The sequence below is a fragment of the Carassius carassius genome, chromosome 35, assembly GCF_963082965.1.
Source record: "Carassius carassius chromosome 35, fCarCar2.1, whole genome shotgun sequence".
Lineage (NCBI taxonomy): Eukaryota > Metazoa > Chordata > Actinopteri > Cypriniformes > Cyprinidae > Carassius > Carassius carassius.
The window spans coordinates 24,852,369-24,874,298 of record NC_081789.1 but is presented as its reverse complement, the minus strand read 5'-3'; the positions used below and the strand labels follow the sequence as shown (position 1 = coordinate 24,874,298).

General features: G+C 35.1%; 1 protein-coding gene across 1 annotated transcript; it reads right to left on the bottom strand.

Annotated features, from left to right (window-relative positions):
* Nucleotides 1-6,911: 6,911 nt before the first annotated feature.
* Nucleotides 6,912-21,930, bottom strand: LOC132116326 (carnitine O-palmitoyltransferase 1, liver isoform). Its single transcript, XM_059525117.1, has 20 exons — nt 21,841-21,930; nt 21,686-21,738; nt 19,803-19,945; nt 18,673-18,812; nt 17,818-17,989; nt 17,481-17,582; nt 17,245-17,382; nt 16,457-16,534; nt 16,260-16,367; nt 15,527-15,614; nt 14,352-14,547; nt 13,788-13,976; nt 13,541-13,646; nt 12,573-12,689; nt 12,307-12,471; nt 11,814-11,942; nt 11,406-11,561; nt 11,016-11,129; nt 10,840-10,932; nt 6,912-9,881 (listed from the first exon to the last, which is right to left on the bottom strand). Exons 3-20 carry the CDS (start codon nt 19,941-19,943, stop codon nt 9,753-9,755), a joined length of 2,361 nt encoding a protein of 786 aa, XP_059381100.1. The 5' UTR covers nt 19,944-19,945; nt 21,686-21,738; nt 21,841-21,930; the 3' UTR covers nt 6,912-9,752.

The following is a 21,930-nucleotide window of genomic DNA, read 5'->3' as shown; positions in this document are numbered from 1 at the left end:
TACAATTTGAGTGAAGTATGATTAGTTGATGCCTTCATGTAATCAAATGTCATCATGAAATAAACATTTTTTATGGAACATTGCAGTGTTTATTATAAACACTGCCTTACATCTATCTGATGTTTGTGTGATTCTCCTGCTGATTCTGATGGTCTTTCTCTTTCTTGAACCTGTGATTATACAGCTGGGGAGGATCTCTCTAGCTCTGTGCCAATACTTTGTATTATTGTTCCAGGGCTCCCCTGTCCATGTTCCATAGAACTTGCAGGTAAAATGATTGACTGCCCTGTTATAAAGATTCTGTGTTTGTATAACTGGCCGGAACAACTCTTGCTGAGTGGCAGTATTTCCTTCACTTGTTTGTCTTCCAATTTGACCACCATCGTGTCTAGCCACTGCAATATTGACACAAAAGCAAAGAAACAGGATGTGCATAACATTAAACTAACCAAATCACATAAAAGAGCAGCTACAATATTAGTGTATGTCAGTCCTCTATCTCCAATGGACAGGAAAAATACAAGAGAATCAGCACTATTTGTCTAAACTGTGGACAATGATAGATTATGACTAACAAAATACATAGAATCTGCTTTATAGTGCACAGATTAAAATACAAATCTTTACTTTTTCTATAATGGGAAGAACTATTGAGGTGTTCATTTAATTTTTGTTGCATATTTGTAATCTGTAAAAAAAATAAAAAAATAAAATAAAATGACTTAAAAAAGGAAACTATTTTAAATAACAATTGTGTTGATATCTTGTGATTGCATGCACCAGGAACACGCAATGAAGGTGTACAGACACGTATTAAAGCCAATTTCAATATGCACTTTACCAGCAGAATATGTTATAACTGCATCAAACAGTAAGTATCAAGTGGAAGATATATGCAATTGCTGTTTAACTAGAGATTTATTGTTTTGCTTTTTAACTTTACATGAAAACTACCATTTCATTAGTTACAGTTATTTTGTAGTATTCTTTGATTATTTGCAAACTTTCAGATTAGAAACACACACACACACACATTTACAGTGACAGTGTTTTACTAAGGGGACGAATTCTGGTCATCATAGGATTTGAACTTCTAGATGTAGGACCTACATTATAATTATTAAATAATTAAATCAGAGAGAGAGAGGGAGAGAGAGAATGCAATTTACATTATATATAGTCTAGTTTTGTGATAATATATTAATATAATTAATAATAATAATAATTTTGTAATAATCTCGTTGTCTCATATACCAAATGCATTTTTTCTCATTTTATCTTGATTGAGTGTTTCTTGAAGCAACTTTAAGGTTCCTGTTAATAGATGTACTTTCTGTAGCATAATGTCATCCTGTAGTTTTCTTAGCACATTGCGGAGATGCACCAATCAAGTATCAGCACTCATCTGAATCTCTAAGATGAACCAAATATCAAGGTGATTTTTAAATGCCTCACAGAAGTTGTGGCCCTAAAATGTATTTGGACACCAAAGCCACACTTTTAAAATCACATCTTTGCATTATATAGCAAAATATTAAAACAAGTGGCATTTATTTTAAAGGGCAACTATTATGCCCCATTTTACAAGATGCAATACTGGTCTTGGGTGTCCCCAGAATGTGTCTATGAAGTTTTAGCTCAAATAACCCCACAGATAATTTATTATAACATCTGGAAAATGTCATATTTGGGGCATGTCTAAAAGAAGAGCTGTTATGTTGTGCATTACTTTAAATGCAAATGACCTGCATATTCCCACCCTGTCTTCAAAAGTGGGCGTGTCAGTGGCATGACTCAATGGACCGAGCTGTGTGACCAACTCGGCAGCGCAGGGAGGATGTGTTTGCTAGAGCCACTGAACTAACAGTGCTGCACGAACAAATATCACCACGCACACAAATACAGTTAAAACATTATCTAAGCACTATAATGATTGCTTAAGAGACATTACTAATGTTACAACTGCTTAAGTGCCGAGAAAATGGAGGACAGTGTACAACCAACACAACTTGCTGATGGCGGAAACTACAGAAATGCAGGACTCTTTGTCAATGGCCGTGGGCGGGGCCTAAACAATTTGACATATAGCTCAGAGAACTAAAAGAGGCTTCCACCCTCTTTAACTCCAGGATGGACAGACTCACTTGTTTATCTCCTCCCTGTATATATTCTAATAAATGAGCTCTGTTTCATCTGATGTCCATGGATACAGAACTGGTTTCAGGTGAGAGATGAATGGGTAAGATGATATTTGCTCCAGGATCAGCAGACACAGGGCGAGTAGGAACCACAAGACTAAAGTCTACAGCTGGAGAAAGAGAGAAACAGATATATTGTGAAAAGCAATGGATATATTGTGAAAAGCATAAATAAAAGAAACAACAATAACTGTAACAATGTAAAGTGTTTATTACCATTTTCATTAATGATTTACTAGTTGATCGAGGTTGGAACCTTGTGTCACAAGGAAGAATTTTTCATTTGACCACCATTTCTCTTCTCTCTGCTTCCTAATCTAGTTGTCTAATAATTATGGCATTCTTTATAACAGATATTATTGGCTCTTCTACAGATTGCTTTTGTTCCTCTTTCGTAATTGGCTTTGGATAAAAAAGAATATGCTAAATGCATAAATCTAAACATAAATGACAGACTCTTTTTGACAAAGAAACTTACAGTGCATTCAAGTGACACATCATTTTATTTCAAGGGCTAAATGAGAAGTTTAAGATATATTACTGCAATATTTTTCTGTAAGGATACTTTAACATAATATTCCATGGTTGTGGAAAACGTCTCAGATTGCGTTTGTAACCATGGTTCCCTGAGAAGGGAACGAGACACTGCGTCCTCTAGGGGTCGCTATGGGGAACGCCTTCAGCCTGACCAGTGTCTGAAGCATATATCTAAACATGACAATAACATTGGCCGGCGACAGCCCATGACGTCATCACCCAGTGAGACCACAATATAAAAGGGCACCAGGAGAACACGTCATCTGCTTCTTCGTCTGAAGCCTACGTCAGAAGCATGGCAAGGGAACTAGATGACACAGTTCCTAAGTTACATACTCTAGGGGTCAATATGGGAACGGTATACTCACGCTGCCATGCTGAGGGGAATGCATAGCAGAAACCATGGCGAGCACTAAGTATCAACTCTACCATAGCCATGGGAGTTGCCCTAAAGGACATCTAGATGGCTGTCAGTGACATTATCCCCTTCGACCAAGGGCATACCCTAAAGAACTTACCTTTTAAGGGCTGGGCTAGAAAGCCCAATCCTAGGGCTGAGCTCAAGGCTTGGAATCAGAAGAAAAAGATTCCTTTAAGGAGATACAGCCAGGTGTCTAAAAACCAAACCAGACTCTGGCCTGCCACCCAGAGGGGCTACCGCTGATTCTGAATAAACCTGCTCCAAGAACTCACTCGACAAATCTTTTGTAGCAACCCTATGCTCAGAAATGTATCAATAGAGATACATAAGTTGAGTGGAGCCAAAGCCGAGAACAGGGGCCAAAACCAACTCAGAGAAAGGGAACGAGGCTGACAGCACGCAATCCTTACCATATAGGATTTTAGAAAGTGTGCAGAAGCTTAGCGTGCACACTTGAGGCTGCTACTCAGAGGAGCTCTAACGAGTGGAGAACTCGATGAGAGAAGTCCAGCGACGCTCAATCGGGAGCACCAGGCTTGAAGACAACCCTCTGGGGTGAGGGGAGCACTGCCTGGCTTGACCCAAATAGAGGCAGCTTATCAACTACCTGATGTTACATCCACAGAGCTCAGGGAGTGGAAGGTTCAACCCCTAGCGAGGAGAGAGAGGAACCCAGCTCGACCGAAGTGATCAATAGTACAGGGTCAGAGGACCTAACGAGAGGAGGACTCACCCAGTCTACCCAAGACCGCCGAGCTCAAGGGGCCCCTTCCGCAGTGAGGGGAGGACAGCCATATCCAGGGGGCAGATAGATCACAAATTGGACAACAGAAATGGAATTCTGCTAGATCACACATTTCTAAAAGGAATAACAGGGTCCCAGCATAGAGGCAACTCCTGATCAAGGAGGCGACAGAAATGGGCCTAACACTCAGTTTCATTGCAAATGAAGTTTTTCAGGAGCAGCTCTCTCGGCTCTCAAGCTGAGGCGGACCCTTACAGCACATACTGGAAGCGACTCATAGCTAATCCTCACAGTGAGGGGAGCATTTCCTCTCCTCGACTAGAAGGAGACGCTAGATTAGAAAGGGTAACCCAGCGTGGCCCAATAAGAGACAGTCCACTGGTCCCATACAACCAGATATAACTAGACCAGATGAAATCTGAAGAAATAGCGGGACTCAATAACCATTCATGCATACAGAGCTTATTGAGAGCAGAAGCATACAAGAGGGGTCTCTGCAGAAACACAAATCCCTCTTACCTCAGGGAACGCAGTGTAATCAAGCACACCCCGCAGAGGGATGATTACTGGTTCAAAATAAGGGCAGTGAGAGAGGGAGGACCCATGGGCCTGACCGTCTAGGGGTGATTTCAGATAAAGCCTAGTATAGAGTGTTTGTAGATAAGTGAATGTAAAAATACTTACATTATTAGTTTTTTTAGATTTACTTAAACGCATAAAAATCGCTATTTTAGATTGAAGCTGACCTTTTTGCTGAATCCTACCAAATATAATTTGAGTCCAAGTTAAAATCAGTGTCACCTTAGAAACCAGTTGTGCAGGTTTTGCAACATATAGTTCAATCTTTTTATTGATAACTAAAAATTTCGAATTAATCTGGCACATTTGTTTGTAACAAAATGTAAAATCTAAAACGGTCGCCGTGATTTTGCCAATAGCTGAAAATAATTAACAAGGGTGTAGAAGAACCTAAATCTGATTGTAAACCTAAAACAGATATTTTCTGAATAGTCATATCTCAGTTCTGATTGGTTGATTGGAATGTTGTTCCAGGATCAACAAGGATGTTGATCCAGGAACATGATGTACTTGGTGAAATCATGCTCGCCATACATGTTCTCATATACATACTTTGTAAATGGAAACTGTATTTAATAGCATCACTACCTAAATATTGCAGCAAAATTTAAGTTAATTCAGTTAATGAGTGCCAGTCGGACTGTTGAGGGAGCAGGATGTGTGACCTGGTGGGGTTTCTCACTATGAAACTGGACCAGAGCAGCGTATGATCGCATCTGACATTATTATGCATCTTTACTCCTGACAGACAATCAGAGCAGTGCAATGAAACTTACTTTCCTGTGTGTTACACATGCATTTACCAAATAGACTTATTTCAGATTATAGACTTATAATAGAATGTTACAAATGTGAGTGTTTAGGCAGTTTTTGAATTACAGTACTAACACCTAATTTACATATTAGCTAATATCAGTAATATCAGTGTGCATGAATTAAGTTTAATGGTTTCTTGTGCGCACATAAAAGTCTGTATATTTTATTTTTATTTTTGCAAAGGTTTTCCATTGAAGGTATGTCATACAGTGCTAAGAATTATGCTTACATAATGCTTACAACATGTATTTTGCATAATCAAAAGAAATGCATATTGGACAATCTCTAAAGAATCACTAAACAGCTGCTATAAAATCTCACTTCTTTAACAATACATTTATTTTCATTAAATTCTTATTTTCTTATTATAAAAAAAACGAAACGTATGGAAACATTTCAGAGAAATGGGTATTACAACATGAAAGATATTGCAATATGTTATAACAGTGTGATGTCTTACACTAGATCATTTTCATGAATTAGCCAGAGAAAATAAACAGTTAAACATTATTCCAGTTTGGAGAGTTAATGTAGAGTGAAATAATTAGGGACAGATCATTTTTGACTTGCTTAGTTTCTGACACCTCCTCAGCCATTTGTAATATTTCTGGACCCCTGAAATGGAAAATCAATGTAAGCCTATGAAAATATAAAAAAAATCTGGCAAAATATATGTTTTCGTGAACATATTCTATCATATTTTAAATCATAATCTTAAATTAGATATAGACTTTATTAAAAATCTCTTCAATTCAGACAAAACAGACGAAATTTAAAATGTAAGAAAAAGAAAAGCTTCAAGTTACACACCAAGTTAAGTTTCTGGTTACTTTAAGCTAGCTGGGTAACTATTAAATCAGTCCCTCCATGGAGCATTTCTGTTACAATCTTACTAAGCGTTTTGGGAAGTTTTTGCCATTTCAGAAGGCTATCCACAAAAAGAAAGAAAGAAAGAAAGAAAGTTATCTTTATCACTTTTGTCCAGTCCAATTAAAATCTAAATGTGAAGTTTATTACGTTTATTCTGTTCTTTTACTTTCACCTGTCACATTTGAAAAATGACGCGCGAGATTATCAAATGCGAATAACAAGACTGTTGACCACGTTAATAAAACCCAATTTAAACGTATATATTGGTGAATATTCAAAATAAAAGTCACTTGTATTTACATAAGTATAGGCTAACTGTTTTGAGAGATGTATTTTTCGTTGGCGGGAAACTGACCCGGAACAAAAAAGAAAAGAAAAAAAAACTTGCCAGATTCACGCGCTCTTGAATGAATGCACTGGCTTGATTTAATGTATTTTCAGTAAAGAGGGAACCCTTTACTGAAATAATCCACCTGCTTCTTAAATTCAAACTGAAGCTGAGCAAATACAACAATTTATAAAACTGTATAGTTTGTCATTATAAAATATAAATCTGAATACATTTCTTTGGCCAAGATAACAAAATAAATGTGTGTGTGTGTGTGTGATTTTTAAAATTTAAAAAAAAGAACAAAAAGTAAAAATGAAATACACATATACAAAAACAACATTTAGACCATAATGTTGATCCACTGAGATGAGCAAACCCAAATTATTATTATATAAATAAAAAAACTACAAACACTTGTGCTTGAACAATTTTAATTAAAAAAAGTGATCTGTTGTCTCTGCCGTTTCATTTACATACAAAATGTCAAGGAATGACAGGTTACCAGAGTAAGAGAGAAAATGTAAAGTTCTGTGGTGTACAGATAGTTTGAAACCAAAGATCAGAGAAAGAGTCAGGCAGATACAGAATACAGTACTGGCCCGGGAGAAAAGAGAGATCAACATTCATCAGACAGATGAGGTAAACCACTGCCGCTCCAGAATAATACCAGCACTACACAAACACTTGCATTGCTACTGTTCTCAGTTTCAAGTTAATCATTAGAATATTGACAATAATAATAATAATAATAATACAATTCTTCAGTAAGGTTTAAACTCAAGTGAAAGATATAGTGTAAGCAGTGTTAGGCAGTACAGGAAAAACAAGACAAGACCTTTTTGAAGTATATACTGTATATCAATATTTCCACAATGACCATACCTAATTGTGCAAACGAGAACTCGTGCACTTGAAAGGCAACTTTATATTGTTTAAAATGCCAGATATGAGGGCATAACAGAGATAATAAAGAGTAGAGCTGCCAACGGATTGCAAAGACAAACTGGAAAAACTACAAGGAAGTTTAGAAGCCCTTGCTCTCAGTCCAGCCAAGTGAAGCAAAGGGCCTTCAGCAAAAACACATTCTAGTGAAATACAGCATTAATGCAGACTATATAGTGATTGTACATGTTTGATGTTGATGAGCGTATATTATTCATTTAGCTGTAAAACCAGTCACCTTCTTCATGTCCTTCACAAATATAATAGCTTTTGGTATGTTCCAATGCAACAATTGTGTTCAATCATATAGTGGTTATAGTAGTATAGTAACATGCCTTGCATCTCTTGCATTCTTTTAATTATTCTGTCAGTAATTTAAAGGAATATCTCACCCAAAAATGAAAACTAGATAAAATGTATTCACTTTCAGGCCAACCAAGATGTAGATGAGTTTGTTTCTTCATCAGATTTGGAAAAAAATATTATTATTTCACTCACTCAGCCACCAATTAATGCTCTGAAGTGAATGGGTGCCATCAGAATGAGACTCCAAACAGCTGATAAAAACATCACAATAATCCACAAGTAATCCACACCACTCCAGTCCATCAATTAACGTCTTGTGAAATGAAAAGTTGCATGTTTGTAAGAAACAAATCCACCATTAAGGCATTATAACTTTAAATCATCACTTTCGGTCAAAATAAAAGTCTATAATCCATAACATAATTACTTAGAACTGTTTTTTTCTTGTAAACTGTGATATTTGATCTGTGCATATTTCTCTCCTGATTCATGATGAGATTACTTTTTTAACTGGAGAAAGCAATTATGGACTCATATTTTAGCCCGAAGTTCAACTGTTTTACGTTAAAAATGTCTTAATGATCTATTTGTTCATTACAAACACACAGCTTTTGCGGTCTTGTTGATTACTTCGGGATTATTGCGATGTTTGGAGAGGATCCAAGCAAGTAATGGATTGCTAAATTTCTCTGAATCCGATGAAACAACAAACTCATCTAAATCTTGGATGAGCTGTAAATTATCAGAAAATCTTTTTTGAATGAAGTTTTCCTTTAAATCACACTCCTAAATGTTCTACTTTTTTTTTAAATAAAAGTTTAGTATAAATGGTTTAGTATTAATATTAAATGCATTATAATCACAAGCACATTTTGCTTTGAAAGCATCCTAATGCAATTTAATCAGTTAATTAGAAGGTTAACCATATCATTTAATTCCAAGTTCACACTATTTAGAATTAAAATCATATCAGATTTTGTACTATAGGGGACGTCTCTTATGGATACAAGTAAACAGGAACTATTTGCAAGTGACTGGCCTTGATTTTTTTTTGAAGTTAAATCAAGTATTTGAAACACCTGAGATAATAACAGAAATCTGTTTTGCCGTAAATTATTTCTTCTCAGGGCATAGCTTTCTTTTTGCCTATTACACATATTTAAGCTTGCTAAATACATTGTGAATAATTATTAAGTTATTTTATATTAACTTAAAGAAACAAAGAAAAAGAGTACATTTAAATAATAATAAAAAAAACCCAGTTAAAATTAATAGACTTAATAGTGAGATCAACACATCAATGTATCTGGACAATAGCATTAAAACTGCAGTCACATGTAATATTCTGAGTCATTAGTCACTGAAATCTTAAATATACTTCTGCTCTGGGATTCAAGTAAAATGACACAGGATTTTAGTCCAAAGTCAAGTTCTTCTAACACCTCAAAATATCCGGTTCAGATGAGGAGTTATTATTTGGATGTGATTTATGGTACTGTAAGAGCAGTGAAGTGCCTTCATCAGAAGAAACAGAGGTGATGCATTACTGAGATCCTCGCTCAGGCTTACTTTTAATGAACCTACAACCATTACACTAACTGGTCAGATCAGTAACCACTAGACTCCCATCACCCTGGTGGTGATGCACGCTAATCATTTCAATTCTTCATTATATTTAAAAATGAGGACCAAATTAAATCTAAACGGACTGGTCCTTCTGGAAAACACGAAAGGCTTTCCGCTATCAAACTATCTCTTGCTTTTAATGCTCTTTCATACATTTTATTAAACTAATACTTTTTTAGACGAAGCAGCTTCCACCATCATGTTGTTTCATGGCTTCATGGCATCGATTTCTACAACAAGCATGGAATGTATGAATGCATGTTTGTACAGTATGTAATAAACATGCATTCAAACGAACACACACACACAAACACACTACTTTCTAGTTCTATGTGACCTCGTGTCTTCTTCTGACCGTCATGGGCCTTTTCGGTTCTACCTCTACAGCTCTTTTTTGCTTTTCTTCGAGTGGTTCTGCTCAGCTTTGGAGGGGTCTAGTTTCTCTGGTGACATCAGCTCCAGAAGATCCTCCAAAGCCTTCTTGATATCAGCTCCAAACTTGTGAGAATCCTGCAATTCAGAAAAGATATTAATCATAATTTTCATTAAACACTGCCATAACCACATGTAGCATCGTAAAGAAATTAATAAATGTTATATAAGAGATATTTCACACAAAATGAAAATTGAATGTTGTCCTAAACCTAAATTATTCATTGTTTTTATTTTATTTCTTATATATATATATATATTTTTTTTTTAACAATGTTGGTAACCAAGCAGCTACTGGTAGCCATTGACTTTAAAAGTATGAAACAAAATATTATAAAAGTCAATGGCAACCAGCAACTAGAAGATTTTTTATTTGTATTTTTTTGGCACATTAAACAGAAGAACAAATTTGGAACAACTTAAGGGTGAGTAAATGGTGATAGGATTTACATCTTAGTTTTTGTCCTAACCAGTGCCATTTTTGCATTATTTATATACTATTATAGTTTGTATTTACATTTTAAATAATCCATTATTTGTATATTTTTAGCTTTTAATTAATTATTTAGTATTTTTGATTTATTACCATTTATTTTCAATTCCGATTCCAATTTTAAGTTAGTAATTTGTACAGTTCATTGTAATATTTAAATACAATATGTGATTAGTTTTTTTCTTTCAATGCGTACTATTATAATATTTAGGCCTATTCATATTTTATGAGCTTTTATTTGTATATTTTCAGCTTAAGATTTAGTAATTTTGTTACATATAACCATTTTTGTACTTCAACTTTATTCTATATCAATTATCTGTTATCAATAGTTCTAATTTTCATTTAAGCTTTATATTTCATTTTTCACCTTTATTTACCTTAAATACCACAAAAAATATTTAAATGGTTTTTATTGTAGTTTAGATCCTAACCAACTTCAAAAAAAGGCATTTTGTCAATTAGTTTACTAGTCTCAAATTTTCCCTTTTCTGTAGTTTTAGGATATCGGTGATGGAAAAAAGCAGATGTTGGTGTACTAACAGTCTGAGGACATGAGTGTTTGCAGGAAATGTGCAGGTTGATCATGTTTTCTCCGATGATGATGTAAGACACTCCGTAACCATCATCTGCAACCTGTCAAGAGCACACAAATGAAAATAAATGAAATGCACACAAAAGAAAAACTGAATTTGTGAATTTGCATGAATATTTCTGACCGGGCCAAATCCTCCACCGCAGGTGGTGTAGTCAGGGTGGTTAACGAAATCAAACAGCTCCACCTGCTGAAGAGGAGTCTGACTGGTGGACAGACGCCATGTTTCTGAAAGCACCTGAAGAAAACACACACACACACACTTAATAAAATAATGGTTTTTTTATCTGCATAGGTATTATTTCAGTAGCAAGAATGAGAATCTTTTTTTATAACGGTAATGAGAACTGTCATGAATGCGAAAAAAAAAAAAAGAGGAAATTGTGAAAGAAAAAAATGAGGAAATTTTCTTTGCACAATTGTTTCTTTCATTTATGCAAGGGCATTTGCAAGGAAGCAAAAATCACTTAAACTTCCCTGTTGAGCAGATATATAGTAACTGTGTGTTACACACCTTGTTAAGGAAAGGGGACTCCTCTCCCAGGTATTTGGACACGATGTAGAGGCAGAAGAGGTGTCTGTCTATTCCTCCTCCTGTCATTGCCATCCTGTAGAGATGCTGGTGTTTCTCAGCCGCCGTGCGGAAGAGACGCCGACACACTTCCTTACTCTACAGTCACAGAGAAAGAGATGTTCAAATATGCACTCGTGTTTGAATTTGTACTTGATTTGTGAACTTACTGTTCTTAAATCTAACACAATGTAAACCTACATTCATTATTGCATTTTTTTATGGCTATCATAATCTGCGTTCCTCATGGCAATTAAATTTAACAGCATTTAACAAATGTTTATGTCACAACAAGATCAGAGCATGTAGCTGTTCTTCATCAATATGTTGATGTATTAGTAGATTGGTTACCTCTCCTCCCTCCAGAGCTCTGATGAAGGCGCAGCTCTCGCTGGTGCAGGAACGCACCGTCTCGGTCCGGCCCTCGCGGAATAGACGGGTCATAGACGCTTCGTAGGTCAGAGAGAACGTGCCTCGATTCTGGATGTTGGGAAGGAACAAGAACGAAAGAATATTATTGTTTTATCAATTATTTAGTCAAGTTTATATTTTAATACAATATAAATATGTTTAACTTTTTTTAGCAAGTTTTGTGAGCTTCTAACACGTTTTAACACATTGTTAGCAGGTTACTATCATGTTAACATGCCTTTAAAGTCTTTAAAGTTTCTCATATAAAAAACTATCTAGGGTTAAAAAATGAAAACAAAATGTATTGTGCCACACTGCTTGTGAAGCGTTACTGGAACATATTCATAATTAATGTAATTCTATACATTCTGTTAGTGTGAACTGTTAGAGTTCACTACATGTGGTTTTGTGTGTTATGTGGGTTTAATCTTACCCTATAATAGGCCAACTGTAGCGCAATCTGAATGAAGGCATCCGGGCTGATTTTACACTTTTTGATGGCACCCTTGCCAAACTCTTGAATTGGCAACACATGAAAGTCAACATCATCAGCTAGAGCCTGTGCCACAGCGAGAGAGCGTTCGATACGCTCCTGACACTAAATACACATACAGGAAGATTAATTATTCAGTGTGTCCATTATCGGTCAATGTATACTCATGTCTGTAAACATGAGAAGATGTGACAGTGTGTTTGTACCTCTGCAGGTATGTCCCAGGTCAGTCTTGTAGGTGGAGGAAGAGAGGAGGCCACGTCTCCTTTACAGTGACCTTCTTCAGTATAACCCAGCTGGAAACTATCGGTGGTCATCACATACTTAGAGAGAAAGAGAGACTGCGGTGTTAGAAAACATAATAACAACAACAACTAGATTGCATTTACTGAATAACAATGCAAATCAGCAAAAGAATAATGAAAATGTTATTTAAGCTTAAAGGGTTAGTCTAACCAAACAGATAGCAGTGTTAGTACTATTAACTAAAACTATTAAAATATTTACTGGAACTTAAGATTCAATAAAATAAAAATTAAGTGAAAAACAAACTTAAAAACTTATTTGTCTTGGAAAATTACTGAAAGGTACTTACAAAAAATGTAAAACCTAAAGAGAGCGATTTAATTAAAAAAATGGACAACAGCATATCACAAAATCACTGAAACTAAAGAAAACTGAACAAATAAAATTAAAAGCCAATTAAAATAATATAATTTTTATTATTAAAAAATGGGTTGATGACACATTTTAGTTGTCTTTATTTTTACATTTAGATTACCTTAACTATCCTCTTAAACTTGCGTAAAACTTTTTAAATCATAAATAGGTGTATAATGTGCTGAATGAAGCCAAAATAATATACATTTTTTATACTGTACATTATAATGTTGTGATGCCTAATTTCCCTTGAAGGATGTAAAACGATCAATTTACATTTTCCTTTTTTTAAAAAAAAAAATACAAAATAGAACATCATTTTCATAACAGCCTGATTAGTGCTGTCATTGTTTCCCTATTATGTAAGAATATTTAATTCAAACTAGACGATGACGTCTTATGCTTAAGACAAGAAAGAGTTCTTTGAATGACAAGCATCATTAATCAGCTTATCTGATATTATACTCATTTATTTTCAAAAGAAGACTCTCTTTTCTCTCATTCTGTCTCTCACCTCCCACACGTGAGCCATTATAGGTGCGTCTGCCCAGGAGTGTTCAGCATTGAGGCCGTTCTTCCCATTCTTATACACCACCACAGTGAACGACTTATCAAACCACCTGAAACACAAACACACAGTAAAGACAAAGACTTTTACGTCTGTGATGCAACAGACTATTTATTCTATTTACAATAAAGTCAACATTTAGCATGTTTAAAAACGTAACTGATGGACAAATTTGGCCTGAAAATCATCTCACCTGTCGTAGCATTTGCCGTGCAGAAGGGACTTGGCATAGCGATCCAAATTGCCAGCAGGATCATCTCCCCTCATGCCTTGCTCATCGTCATCCAGGGCAACGAAGAACGCCGCTTTCTCAATGCAGTCCAGAGATCTCTTATTCACTCCTGAGCTGAAGAACTCTTTTCTGGCCTGAGCCCAAGGGATTCTGGGAATTAAGTTCAAAACATCTGAGCTTTTGTAGCAAGAATTTAAAAAAGTAATTTAGTGAGGGTTTCCGTAATATACAGATTTATATCATCAAGAAAGATTCTTAATATAAATGCATATGAAATACTCAAACTACTTAAAATTGATTTACTAAAATAGTTCAAACAAAAATGAATAAACTATAAACAATAAAAAAAAACGAATAACTAATAAAAAGACAAAAGCAGAATTAAATTACTAAAACTTACTCAGATTAAAATGGAAACTGAAAATACAAAATAAATCTAATCTACAAGAAAAACAGTCTCTCATTGATACTAAAACACATCACATTTTTGATTCATATATTAAGGTATTTTATAAATGTATGTACCTGTCTCCTGCCGTCAGAGCCGCGAGTTTGGCCTCTCCGGGCACTGGGGGTGATGGGTTGTCCATTATACGCTGAATCTGTTGCTCGATCTCTCTGGGAGACAGCATGCGGCCGGCGTGGTACAGCCACAGGCGGAAATAACGGCCTCGGTGGAACACCGCCACATACTCGCTGTCCTGCCAGTGGATCAGGGAGTCTAAACACACACAGAAAACTAGTAAATGAATGCCAATGCTCACTGTTCACACTTAGAAGATTCTCAGAGAGGAGGACACATCTGATCTGAGTGGGTTTGACTGGGGCCAGTCTGTGTGTACGGTACAAACCAGGTCTGTCCAGGGTGTGTGTGTGTGTGTGTGTGTGTGAACGTTTATACAGTTTTTACTTGACACTTCCAGGAAAAGTCTAATGTCAAATATCTTTTCATCCTAGAAAGTATGAGGAAATGTGGTGGAGGAAAGACTGAAAAATTTAAATGTTGAACTTTTGAACTGTCATTTTAAAGAGATTATTAAAGGAAAGAACAAATAAACAGTATATATATATATACACACATACACACACACACACGTGTATGTATATTTATATATTCATACACACATATACACATATATAAAAAAAAAAAAAAGAGTATACAATATGTATTTTTGTGAATCAAAACCTTTCATCAAAGTTGTTCCAAAACCTAAAAACCAAAATGAGTTCTTGTTCTTAGGACAACTCTGATGAACTTTTTTGATCAGCTTCAAATGTTGACTACTGTATATTTAGATTAATAAACCTAGTTGTCTATTATTCATCAAGTATGCATTCAATTGATCAGTGACAGTAAAGACGTTGCAAAGATGTTACAAAACACTTCTATTTGAAATAAATGCTGTTCTTTTAAACTTTCTATTCATCAAAGAATCCTGAAAAAATGCATCGTTTCCACAGAAATATGAAGTAGCACAATTGTTTTAAACATTGATGGCAAGAAGTGTTTCATAAGCAGCAAATCAGTATATTAGAATGATTTCTGAAGATCAAGTGACACTGAAGACTGGAGAAATGATGCTGAAAATTCAGCTTTGACCATAGAAATAAATTACATGTTGACATATAAATACAAAAAAAGAAAAGTTATTTAAAACTGTAATAATATTTCTCAATACTGTTATTTGTTCTTGGCTTACCTGTCTCTTCTCCTGGAATGCGTGTGGTGTTGAAGATCCTCTCACATTGAGCGGCACACAAAGGAACATTTAAAACTGGCACACGACTCTAAAAGACAGAGTTACACTGTTAGTCAAAGTAACCAAAACTTAGTTTTAATAACACAATTAAAGGGACAGTCAAACCAAAAATATTATTAAAAAACAATATTCATTCTTACTACAATATTTTAGTTTGGACTACTCCTTTAAGAATGCTGTAAATGATATGTAAGTGACCTGTTATCAATATCTAAACTCCACGTGGCATAGTTTAAAAGTTTGATCATCAAAATGGGCCAGATTGCTAATATGATGATATATAAATAGATGTAATATGCTAAACTGCTTAATACTGTATGTAAATTGGACTCGAGTTAAGTTCAAACCGAAAAAAAATCAAACCGAACTCTTGAGGATGTTTTATGGTGTATAACATTACATATACAAAGCACAGTATACTTGTAGTAATACAAGTAGACATTTTTTCCAGTTATGTTCTCTTTAAGGCAAATATGCCAAACACAGACTCAATACACAGAGCCCTGCGGGTCGTCTCTATTCACACACATTCTCCATCAACCATCCATATCCTAACAAAGTTCAATGCACAGCTAAAAACAGCTCTGCAATCAATCTCTGTCATCGCTCGGGGTGACCAGACTTCCACCCCCCCCCCCCAATAGCATCTGTCAGCGCTGTAATGTGGACTCACAGGTTTAATTTCCTCTCTGTTGAGTTTCCTGCGGTACAAGAGGCAGGCATGCAGTGTGTTTCCTGCTCTCGCGGCTTGAATCGGTGTAGGCGTCACGTAGAGGAAGTCCTGAAGATGAAAGAGAAGGACTCAAGAGACTTGAATATGAAAATATCACTTTAGAACTTCCTGCTTGTTTATGCATCTGTGAGCCATACCATTCCATAGTAGTTGCTATTGACCATGATTGGGCCACGCCCCCTCAGGTACACATACTCCTCCCACCAATCACTGACCTGAAGATGCAAGCGCAAGAAAAAACGGTTAGGAAATCTTTGTACCATCCTACAGTTCAAACCCACTAGCAAAATATGATTATCAAGTCAACATGGAATTAAAACTGACCATATTTGCCACCTTATTAAATTAATATTAAATGTTATATTCATTTTAATATGTTTAAATAAAATTAAAATTAATATTAAATAATATTTAAGTATTAAATTCCTTGACTTATTAGCACACTATTTATTCTTATTTTTTTTTGCTTATGTAATGCCCATATTAAACTTAATATTTAATAAATATTGAATTCCTTGTCTCTGCTTATTAAGTCACTATCTATTCTAAATATAATATAAATGTAAGCCTATCCTCTCCTTGTATAACCTTTAATTTGGTTTGTAACGCCCAAATTAAACTTAATATTTGAAATATTAAAGAGATGAACAGGTAAGGGGGGAAAAAAGGTGAGAACATAGCACAGATCAGGGGCATGCTCCACACAGAATTTCTTATAATGATATTTGCATTACATGCTCATTTGTACTTACTTATATAAAATTTATATATTTTTAAAATGCTAATTGTTTTATTTATTTTTTTACAAAAAAAAAACAACAACAAAAAACTGATTGTTTAATGTCAGATTATTTTTAAGGTTGCATTAGACGATTGACAGGCATTTTGTGAAGTTTTTGGTGTATGGTTTGCTGTTTGCTCTCACATAGTTGGATGCCCACATGGCTTTCAGTTTGAGGTACCACTGCAGGCGGTTTCCCAGACTGCTCTCAAACTCCTTGGCCAGAGTCGTCATCCTCTCATATTCAGAATCGCTCATCAGTGGACGTGCAGACTCCAGGAACTGTAAGCAGGAGAGAATGTTAACAAATTAAAAAAATTCCCCCATATAAAGTGGTTTAGTGATCTATTTTGGTGATGATGATGACATTATGATCTCACCCTCTTAACAGTGTCCTTCACTGCTGGAACAGGCAGGTTTGGCAGAGATCCTTGGTAACTGTACAATAGAGGCTGTCTGCCTGAGAAGATCTTGACCATGGCCTGAAAACAAGCATATTTGGTAAAGTGTGTGATTTTGATGAAATTAAAATACTCTGCAATACAGTTTATTATGCATTGACAATTATGCATGAGTAAATTATTTGTAGGATGGTTCCCTCAAAGCCCGGCACAACAACACTGACTCCACCAAAGCTGCAAAAGTCCAAACTTCACCTTTATTCACCTTAACAGGTGGTTGAAGGTAAGGGGTGTCTGGTAATATGACTGTACTAACCGCCCAGACTTTGGTGGTGTTGGACACTTTCCCATGCTGTTCAAACATCCAGCCGTGATACGACAGTAACTGCTTCAGACAAAGCCTCATGGTGAAGATCAGCGACAACCAGAGCAGAGTGCTGAACAACACGGCAGAAACCACCGTCCGGCACTGAATGCTCAGAGAATCTCTACAGACAAAGAGACACAATATTACACTGCTGTATGCAATACAGTAAATAATGTTTTATTAGTTGTTGGGACACTCTATGAAAACAGGTGCAGTCTGATTTTTTTTTTTATCCTTCAACAACAACAAAATAACATATTGATTCAAACTTTTGAATGGATCAAAGAATAATGTCTTAATGCTAGCTGTTGTTTCCAAATATGTTTTAATCGGAAATGCTAATAGAGATGAAAAAAACAACAACTGCAAAACACAGTGCTCCTTGTAGCGAAAACATTTTATTAAATTAAAATGACGGGATTATTAATATATTTAGATTTTTTTTATATTAAATCACACAAAAGTTAGAATCAGCTATTTATTATTAAAGTCATTGTTACACACATATGAGGGACACAAAATAACATCTGTTCTGTAGAATACCTCTTTTGCTTTTGTCTGAAAGCCACTGAATGAAGGTGTGTGAAGGTACACCCTCTTCTGGAATGTGTTTATAAGTTCATGGGTGGGAACCCCATATTTTTTAAAAGTTTCAATGTGAGTTACATAAGAGGATGACAAATGTTTCACTGTATCTTTGAGCCAATGAAGCGGTTCACACTGCAGATAATTCATTTGTTTTGCTAGTTCTCTCTTTAAAGAGCAAGGGATCAGATTTCCCTGTGGTAATGTGACCTCGATTACCCGACTGGCAGATGTTCCTGGATTTTAGCGATGAGGCCCATGGAAGGGTCCGAGCGTGTGTACATGGTGGCCAAGATTGCGATGACAACAAACAGCCATGAGGACGGGCTGGCAGGATACACACCAGTGATCACGTTGTTCTGTACAAGAGAAAGAATAAACAAACACAAGGGGAAAAAATGAGGAATGATCTCCAGCATAAACAAAAGACACATTACGAAATCCAGCTGGGGAACGTGTGACAATAAACATTATACAAAATTTCAAATTGAGCTATTTGCTTTTGTAAAAGAGACTATATTGCTCATTTTAGTGTTCATGTGTGTATATAATTCTAAAATAAATGCATTTTATAATCAAATAGAAAATGCATTATCGACTTTAAACACATTATTACATGCACAAAAATAAACAGATTTTGCAGATGACAAAATAAAATCTAAATTAGCTATTTGGTTTTATAATAAATAAATGATTGCATATTTTATTGTTCATTTGTGCATCTCATCCTTAAATAAATAAATGGGTATTTTATAATCAAGTATACAGATGCATCATCAACATTTAAAATACTATTACATTAACAAAAATAAGTACAAAATTGACGGATTTAATAGGTGATGAAATAAAATCAAGATGTCATTTGCTTTTGTAATAAAGATTTTATTGTGCATTTAATTGTTTGTTGTGAATTTTATTCTAAAATAAATAAATGTGTTAATAACCAATCAGATGCATTATCAACAATAAATGCACTATTGCATAAACAAAAATAAGTATAAAATTGACTGTTTAATAGACGACAAAATAAATAAAAATGATATGAAAAAGATTTTATTGTGCATTTTATTTTTAAATAAATAAATGCTTGTTTTTATAAATATTTGTTTTTATAAACAAATATAAAAATAAACTTTTAACATTTAAATAAACATTTAAAAATGATTTTATATATATATATATATATATATATATATATATATATATATATATATCATAGTGTAGCATCTATAATACAAGCAATTTCTCACATAAATTTCATCACAAAGGAAATTAAATGCATTGCAAATAGCACTTCATGTTACCTTTAAAGCTGTTAATATGTACAGTATAATGTAAGTTTAGCTTACCTTCAGCCGTGTGACCCGTTTCTTCCAGGAGCGGAGTCCTGACAGATAGACCTGTCTCAGGGCCTGATGGGAAAGCTGCAGGTCGATGCCCTCTGGAGTGATAGTGAACTGAAACGCCACGGCCTGATGGGCTTCTGCCATTTCTAAAGAGAGTGTGAGACAAAGACAGAGGCTTTTAAAAACAGCAGCTCAAATTTCCCTGCAGCAAAGGTACAGTACTTTGTGCATGATTGCAGCCCTCGACATCCATCGCTTTATCTCACTTACACTTAGTTGAACCCCATCCAGCATCCATTAAAAATCAGCAAGTTGAGTTATGATCCATTAAGGCAAAAGCAGTGAGTGCTGATACAGACGTTTCTGTTAAGGGCTCATTTTATGCCTATAAAAACCGATCAACAGCTAAGAGAGTCTGCTTCCAGCCTGTGTAAATGAAGGGACACTTCCTTCAAAACTCTTCTCCTTTCTGCCTTTATCCAGCCTGGTCATGCTTTCATTGCTCATTCAGACTAGACACTTTAGACTTTATATATAAATAAAAGATATAAATAAATAAAAATCACTCCCACATCTACATCCAGACAAGATGTATCTATGGCAACAGTGTTGTTATGGAAACCAGGAGCAAAGGGTTCCCTCATGACTACCAGTCTGCTCAACCAAAACACAGTTACAGTGTTCATCAACAATCCTCTTCATATATACAGTGATGCACACAGGTTTGGCAAAAGAAGCTTTAAATTGTCAAAGACTTTTATTAAAATAATTTACATACCTATGCATTTGCACTTGCATATAAACAATTCTTATAAACAAATAGCATTGATATTGTTGAGTAAAACTAAAATAAACTAAATAGAAATATTAAAAAACTAAAACTGTCTAAATGAAAACTATTATATATAATTATATATAAATATTAATAAGAACTACACTAAGTATGTTGGGTTAAAATAAGTCATATTTGGATTTAATTAGTTGGATTAAATTAATTAATTAATTAAATTAATTAATTACATGGATTTTTGAATCATGAACATCAATGCATGTTTTTAGAGTAATACCATACGTGACATGCTCAACTCCATACACAACCTCAGGAAAAAAATACTAATCATTAATCAAAGTTCTAATAAGAAAGTACGTTCAAAATTTGGGTATGCAAATACACAATCCCAGATCAGCCTATGGGACACCGCTTTCTAGTAATAAATTAAACTCAAGAAAATATGCAAATGAGGCCCTTTCACAAACGACCAGAAGAGGGCGCTGCACAGAGATGAATTGAATGACCTTTAACCCAATTAAAAAAACGACTTAAATTAATTCACATAGGTTGCATTAGATCGAGGAAATATTTTCATTTGGAACAATAAAGCAAAATAATACTCAAACACTAAAAAATAAAAAAGTAACAAGACGAACAGGTGCTAGACTTTAGCAAGGGTTTATCGATTAAACGACATTTAAACCCTTCTACAAAGACACTGACCTTTTATATAAAAGGGTCTATTGCAAAACAAAACAGTTAATCATTAATCACCTATATTGATCTAAAAATAAAAAAACTGTAAGACACACAGACCTAGAAACACAACACACTGCCAATATAATCGGCGCAAGATCAACATGTGGGGAGCTTTATAAGATCAAAATGACAGCATGCAGCTAAACTGGGACTCCAGTTTCATTAAATAGAGATGGAAACGTACATTTAAGCATGACCAAGGCCAATAGCGGATGATGCTTAACCACACCAGCTATAAAAAGCGTAATCGTAATAAACATCCCACAAATATCCATCATCCATCGTCTCCAGCACACACAGACCATCCGCCTCAGATTAGCATCACAGTGTCAGAAAGCATCATTCCTAACGTTACCTGCTGTTTACTGATGACGGGAACAAAGTGACTGGCTCTTCTCCCCCCTTAGGCTTTTGAGGAACATAAACACAAACAAATTTGACAAATACGAGCGTAATAACCCCAATATAGATGCTAAGGGGTTCACTGGTATGAAGCGTAACTGTAAGTACCTTTGATACAAACTGCGAAAGAATGTAACAGATACAGCGAAAAGGGGGGGAAACCAGCGGCTCGGAAGTGAGCTGTGACTGGTTAGGGAG

Excerpts from the sequence above, each read along its gene's own strand:
- LOC132116326 (XM_059525117.1), bottom strand. The coding sequence starts at position 19,943 with ATGGCAGAAGCCCATCAGGCCGTGGCGTTTCAGTTCACTATCACTCCA. Across the intron at positions 16,368-16,456 it reads ATAGCAACTACTATGGAATG|GACTTCCTCTACGTGACGCC; the intron begins GTATGGCTCACA and ends TTTCATCTTCAG. Across the intron at positions 9,882-10,839 it reads AACACTCATGTCCTCAGACT|GATTCTCACAAGTTTGGAGC; the intron begins GTTAGTACACCA and ends TCTGAATTGCAG.